The 7,004-nt window shown below is 42.7% G+C and overlaps 1 protein-coding gene across 1 annotated transcript; it reads right to left on the bottom strand.

Annotated features, from left to right (window-relative positions):
• Nucleotides 1-4,207: 4,207 nt before the first annotated feature.
• On the bottom strand, nt 4,208-6,919 carry MZT1 (mitotic spindle organizing protein 1). The gene is made up of 3 exons (XM_031605781.2): nt 6,782-6,919; nt 5,193-5,338; nt 4,208-4,329 (listed from the first exon to the last, which is right to left on the bottom strand). The coding sequence occupies exons 1-3, from the start codon at nt 6,885-6,887 to the stop codon at nt 4,306-4,308; spliced, it is 276 nt and encodes a 91-aa protein (XP_031461641.2). The 5' UTR covers nt 6,888-6,919; the 3' UTR covers nt 4,208-4,305.
• Nucleotides 6,920-7,004: the final 85 nt, after the last annotated feature.

The following is a 7,004-nucleotide window of genomic DNA, read 5'->3' as shown; positions in this document are numbered from 1 at the left end:
CTTGTTTTCAAGACTTCAAGGTATTTGACTCCCTACTTTTAAATCTAAGTTAAACATTACCAATTAGCTCCATGTGATAATAAAAAATTTTATGTATTTACAGTTTTATAGCTGTCAAATTGAGTTTTGAATATCTAAAACATGCCCTGACTCCATCATTCTGTATGAGACATGGTGCACCAGAAAAAGTCTACGTGCATAAAAATGACAAGTTCATCAATGGTAAAATGACAGGCACAACTTACCTAGACAGCACTGCACGCATATTACATTTGCAAGATGGTTTTAAGCATTTCAGGGACATAAAACCAACACTGAAACCACAATTAATGTAACAGAAGTTAGAAACATTTGTGTATTTCCATTGGTAAAGTGATAAATAGCAGTGGCAAGGGAAGCCATCAGAATTACTATATTACTTAAACATCTGGTAACTGAAAGAAAATACCAACAATGCACTAGCATGAAAAAGCACTCTAATTTCAGAAGCATTTGGGGTACATTTGCTGTTTAAATTTTAGTTCCTTGGTTCTCTTCAGAAACAAATGATGACCTGTCAACACTGCAAGAACGCTTTTCTGGTTTTGACATGCAGCACTGAGTCCATCTAAAAGTAAAATAACCAACTGCTTTTTTGTTTATTTTAACATTTTCAAGTTTTTCTGATTTCTCACATTTTCTAGGATACATTTCATTGTCAATCTGTTCATACTACAGATGCTTTAATACTTTCAAAAACATTACACCCAGTATTCAAAAGATTTAACACAGATTTACAAAAGATTTTAAACGTGTATGAGTGAGCTAAATGATACTACTTACATACATCTCTCCCAGCTTGGTTATCTGGAATTTTTTACACCTTCCTGGAGTGATTTCTAGGCCAGAGTATTTGGAAATTACCAGTGCTCACTAATCCAGAGGAATGTAATAGAGAGGTTAAGAGTGGAGGCAGCCTGGGCTGTAGTGACCATGCCTTGGTGGAGTTTGTGATCTTGAAGAATTAGGGCCTGGCAAAAAGAAAAGCTAGGACCCTGTGCTTCAGGAGAACAAACTTCTGGCTGCTCAAAGAACTGCTGAGTGGACTCCCCTGAGAAACTGTCCTTAGGGGCATGGACACAGAACAGAGCTGGCAGCTCTTTAAGGACACCCTTCTGAGGGCGCAACAGCTCTCTACCCCCAGCAGAAGAAGTCAAGCAGGGAGGCAAGCGACCGTCATGGCTGTGCAAGGACCTGCAGCTTAAACTGAGGGAAATGAGGGAAATGTACAGAAAGTGGAAGCAGAGTTGTGTACCCTGGGAGGAATACAGCGCTGTTGTCCGTGTGTGTAGAAATAGGAATAGGAAAGCCAAGGCGCAGATGGAGCTGAACTTGGTGAGGGATGTGAAAGGTAACAAGAACAGGTTCTACAGGTACATAGGAAGGAGGAGCCAGGCCAAGGAGAGTGTTCCCCCTCTGATGAAAGGTAATGGGGAACTGGCTTCCTCAGACATAGAAAAAGCTGAGGTACTCAATGAGTGCTTTGCCTCTTCACAGGTGGTTAGGCTTCCCTTGTCTGCCAGGACCATGAGCCTCTGGGTAAGGGTGTGGGGAATGGTTTCTGTCCCACTGTGACAGTGGATCAAGTCTGAGTCCTTCTCATGAAATTGAATGTATCTAACTCCATGGGGCCGGAAGATATCCATCCTAGGGTTCTGAAAGAGATGGTTGACGTGGTTGCCAACCCGCTCTCTGTCATATTTGAAAAATCATGGATGTCTGGTGAAGTTCCAGGTGACTGGAAAAAGGGAAATGTTTTTTTAAGAAAGGGAGAAAGGAACACCCTGGGAACTACTGGCCGGTGAGTCTCACCTCTGTGCCTGGGAAGATCATGGAGCAGATCCTAACAGAAGCTATGTTAAGGCACATACAAATAAAGAGGTGATTTGAGACAGCCAGCATGGCTTCACTAAGGGCAGATCTTCCCTGACCAATCTGGTGGCCTTCCGTGATGGAGTGATGGCTTCAGTGGATGGGGGAAGGGAAGTGGATGCCATCTACCTGGACTTCTGCAAGGCCTTTGACATGGTCCCTCACCACATCCTTCTCTCTAAACCGAAGAGGTGTGGATTTGAAGGATGGGCTGTTTGAAGGATTAGGAATTGGCTGGCTGCATGCAGCCAAAGGGTTGTGATCAATGGTTCTTTGTCAAGCTGGAGGCTGGTCACAAGCGATGTCCCTCAGGGGTCAGTCTTGGTTTGCGGATGACACCAAGCTGAGCGGTGTCATCGATTCATGTCAATTCATGGGAAGGAAGGGAAGCCATCCAGAGGGACCTGGACAGGCTGGAGAAGTGGGCCCAAGAAAACCTAATGAGGTTCAATAAGGCCAACAGTGCACGGTGCTGCACTTGGGACGGGGCAGTCCCAGGTATTTATACAAGCTGGGGGAAGATCTCCTGGAGAGCAGCCCTGCAGAGAAGGACTTGGGGGTTCTGGTGAATAAGAAGCTGGACATGAGCCAGCAGTGTGCGCCTGCAGCCCAGAAGGCCAACTGTGTTCTGGGCTGCATTAAAAAAGGGGCGGCCAGCAGGGAGAGGAAGGTGATTGTCCCCCTCTACTCAGCTCTCGTGAGGCCCCATTGGCAGTACTGCATCCAGGCCTGGGGCCCCTAGTACAGGAAAGAAAGACAGACATGGAGCTCTTGGAGCACATCCAGAGGAGGGCCACTAAGATCATCAGAGGGCTGGAGCACCTCTCCTACAAAGAAAGGTTGAGGGAACTGAATTGTTTAGCTTGGAGAAGAGAAGGCTCTGGGGAAGCCTCCTTGGGGCCTTCCAGTACTTGAACAGGAGCGTGTAAATAGGAAGGGGAATGGCTGTTTACAAGGGTGGATAGTGATAGGACAAGGGAGAATGATTTTAAACTGAGACAGGGGAGGTTTAGGCTAGGTATTCTTCTTCACACAGAGGGTGGTGACACACTGGATCAAGTTACCCAAGAGGGTTGTGGATGCCCCACCCAAGGAGGCATTCAAGGCCATGCTGAATGTGGCTCTGGGCATCCTGGCCTAGTGGTTGGCAAACCTGCCCAAGGCAGGGAGGTTGAAACTTGATCATCATTTTGGTCCTTTTCAACCCAGCCCATTCTATGATTCTATGAAGTAATGTTAAGACATCTTGCCTGTTTGATCACTTTCTGTAATGCTGTGACCCAGAGTATGTGATGTAAACTCAAAGGAACTTTTTTGTCTGCACAACTAAAGATAAGGTTCATTTTTATGTGTGCTTCCCCTATCAGCCATGGAGCTTGCTTTGGGTTCTATTAACACCACTACATACCTTAAAAGCATTCTAAGTTGGAAAAGCTAAAACAGTAGCAGAAGACAAACACAAGAAAATTTTCTTCCTGTGAAGAAACAATTCCTGGACGCAAGGACATTCACTGGATGATAACATGCTCAATAGTTCACTGCATATACTAGAAAAATTTGTTTTTGCATCAGTGGAGATTCCTTGTGCTGAACGAGAAGACACACCTACACCAAATGACTGTTTAACATTCTCAACTAGATCTGTCCCTTCTTGTAATGCTTGTAATTACTAGGAAGTAGCAATATATGCTTAATATTTTCAGGTTGAGTGTTCAGAACGTAAGTAAACAAATAGCATTTGATATTCCATGTTATCTAGGTTTCAAACTTACATCTCTGCATATACCAAAATTCCTTTCTAAATCAAGTTAAAAACACTTTTTCCAACAGAATTAGAAGGACAAATCATTATCTTTATAAAAGTGCTTTATTTCTTACTTTCAGAATGTGACTTAAATGACTTAAGTCATCATCTGTACTGTAATTGAAATGAAGTCAATAGGGGCTTTTTTCCTATTTTTCTCATAGATAAAAGCATCCACTTATTTCTACACCAATTCAATAGGAGCAACAGAACACACTTCTAAAGTATGCATTAGCAAGCTATATTCATGATAACAACATTCACTGTTAAATACTAGCAATTTCAACAAGCCTTCAATCTGTGACACTGTTTAAAAATCCTGGATGCTGAAGAAGAGCAACTGCAGTAAATTCAGTCCTGGTTCATAAAAATAACCAAGTATTCAAGTGTGGTAAGATTATTGGTGGGCCTATTTAAGAAAACCAAACTTTAAGCTCTTCCATACATCACTTTTTTCAAGATCACTTGCAGAGACATTCTGAAACCTTTAGATACAATTTCACTTTGTATTTCTGAGTAGTGGCCAATGTTTAAATCCTTTATTAACTCCACAACTTTCAATTCTTCTTACAGAGGAGTCTTCTACCACATCAGCTTGTCATATTTTCAGCAGCCTAGGAAAAAAAAAAAACACATTTAGTCAGCAAAAAACAGACATCATTTATGTTGTAGATTTGAAGCCAGTTATGAGATAAAAAGGGAAAATGAAAGCAACACAAATAATAAAACAGCTAAAACAGACGAAATAGAACATCCCTCAATCATGTACATGCACAATTAAGCTTATACACACATTAGAATATGTAGGCAAATAAAATATGCACAAGCATAGAAGAGTTAAAAATAGTGAAAAAATTGAAAAATGATGTGGGAAAAAAAAGCCCTGAGTAGTATCCATCTAGTCAAATCTGAAAGCTGAGTTCTGTAAGGATCAGAACATAGTCTTCAAAAACAGGTATATAAACAACATAAGATACCATGGAAAAGGAACCATGATGTTTAGGTAGACTGTAAAGCATCAATATCCTTTAAAGGGCAGATGAGGATTTTTTAACTATAGTTATCTTCCCAAAGTTATTAACCAAAGTTATATAAGGCTTTATGATGCACAAACACTATGAAATGCTGTAATTTGTTTTTTGGAAGATGTAAATCACAGGCTAATGAGGTTACAGCAATGTGTGGAGACTACGTTAGCCACAACAGCTTCATGAACTTGCTTACAAGTGTTGCTGCACACTATGAGGCCTGAGGCTGTATAAGGAGCTGATATGGGCTGAAGAAGAAAGCTGCAATGCAGTCAGGACATGATGCAGATAAAGGGGCAAACAGTGGCTGAAAGCATCCAGAAGATAAATCTGTATTTTTTATTTTTTTTTTACTTTAAAGTTTCTAAGTTTAGAAACTGAAGTATAGCAAACTGAACCATGGATCCAATTCTCTTAAAAAGCATGTGTTTTTTAGGCAACAACATTACCTTTAGAGCTTCTGTAGCCTTACGCAGTTCTTTAATAACAGAAGATAGTGCTTCTGGGTTGATACCTTGTTCACAGAGCCGCACACAAATAGACAAGGTCTCCATATCCAACCCAGTGTTTAATATTCTTGAAATCTCAAACAGAACTGCAAGAGAAAAAACAAATTAGTCCCTACAGTGATCAGAACAGTTATTCATCAAAACTGAATTTCTACTGTAGAGTGTGGAGGTGGCAGTCATGGAACCTCAACAGTACTCATCTTTGGTTTTCCAATCTATAAGGCAGAAGTCGCAGGTTCTGAATGACTTTAATATAATGCTCCTCTGATACAGAAAATGGTGAGTAAAAAAAAAAAAAATCAGTTATTAAAATGCTTGCTGATTATCTGAAAGATAGGCTATAAAAACAGCTGCTTTTGAACACCCAACACTTACTGAAAGTCCTACTGAAATGGACTAGCAGCTTTGATGGTTGTTTTCAGTTTTATAGCCCTTTCCTCCTATAGCTAAATCTAGCTTTATGTCTAACATTACCAGCAGGCTGAAGATAAGTAATAGTATATGAATTGTGTTTGTTGTGAAGAAAGAATGACGTGATCACTTGTCAGTATGAAACTTTTTGTTTAAGGAGATTACAGTCAGTTCTGCATTGAAACAAATCTCCCTCTTCTCTTCCAAACCCTCCTTGGAAGGCCCCATTTCCCTAGTACCCTTACAGTTTTCATTATATGCAGAACACCACACCTTGTCACTATTTTGTTTATGCTACAGTACTCAATACCATGAAGCTAAGACTTAATTTATATTACAGCCCCAAATTAGGGGAAAGAAGCAGGTCATCATTACCACATGAAATCAACATGGTCACTACTGTCCACCTGACAGCTCTGGGAATAGCCTATGCCAGTATACCAAACACATACTGTAGCATAGCCTCAGAGTTGCATTTATCCAGGCCAAGCCACTGAAGGCCTAACACATCCACTCCATTCTGTGGAATCCACAGGGAAAAGTCAGATACTGTGTAAAAAACAACAACAACAAAAAAAACCACTGACTTCCATATTCATTCAACCTGATGGAGCTGTAGGTGTCCCTGTTCACTGCAGGGAAGTTGGACCAAATGACATTTAAAGGTCCCTTTCAAATGAAACAATTCTGTATTTCTTCGTTACCTCCTTTCCTCAAAGGAGAGAGGCAGACAAAACGGAGCTCTCAGCAATAGGCCCATTAACTGAGCTAACAGGTCAACACAGAGGCTCAATGGTGCTCCCTGCGTTTTTGGCCATGCTGCAGACAGGGACAGCCCACAGATTGAGGCACAGCTGCTACAGCCGCACAGGTTTGCCCCCCTCCACCAACTTCCCAGCCTGGGCCACATAACATAACTCACACTGCCAACTTCGAGCAAATTAAGAAAACCAAACCCACATGCTTACAAACCGTTATGCCTCACCAAACGCTTAGCAGCAAACCGAGAAGCATCACGAGGCCCAAAAGCACTGGCACAACAGAAAGGGCCGCATCCACAACCCCGCCCGCCCCGAGCAACGAAGGGATAGAGCAGACCCCCGCCCCCGAGCGCGCACCGTCCATCGTCTCCCGTACGGCGTTGAGGCTGGCGGCATTGCTCGCCATGGCGACCGCCCACCCGGAAGCAGAAGGAACCCCCCCCCACCCCCGACCCCACGTCATTCGGGCGCTCCCGCCCCCCGCCTGCTCCTGTCACGTGACACCTTTCCCCCCCCGCCCCCCCCCCCCAACGGAACCCTCCTCCTCAGCATCAGGAAGGCAAGGGGCGGGCTTACGTTC

This window comes from Phasianus colchicus, chromosome 1 (assembly GCF_987193195.1).
Source record: "Phasianus colchicus chromosome 1, bPhaCol1.hap1.1, whole genome shotgun sequence".
Taxonomy (NCBI): domain Eukaryota; kingdom Metazoa; phylum Chordata; class Aves; order Galliformes; family Phasianidae; genus Phasianus; species Phasianus colchicus.
Note: the sequence above shows the minus strand (reverse complement) of the source record. Positions and strands in the feature narration are given on the sequence as shown.

What these genes read in the sequence shown, in the direction of transcription:
- MZT1 (XM_031605781.2), bottom strand. Translation starts at nt 6,887, where the DNA reads ATGACGTGGGGTCGGGGGTGGGGGGGGGTTCCTTCTGCTTCCGGGTGG. An exon ending in CGTACGGGAGACGATGGACG is followed by an intron (nt 5,339 to 6,781) that starts GTGCGCGCTCGG and finishes TTTCTCTTGCAG; the next exon opens with TTCTGTTTGAGATTTCAAGA. An exon ending in AGGCTACAGAAGCTCTAAAG is followed by an intron (nt 4,330 to 5,192) that starts GTAATGTTGTTG and finishes TTTTTTTCCTAG; the next exon opens with GCTGCTGAAAATATGACAAG.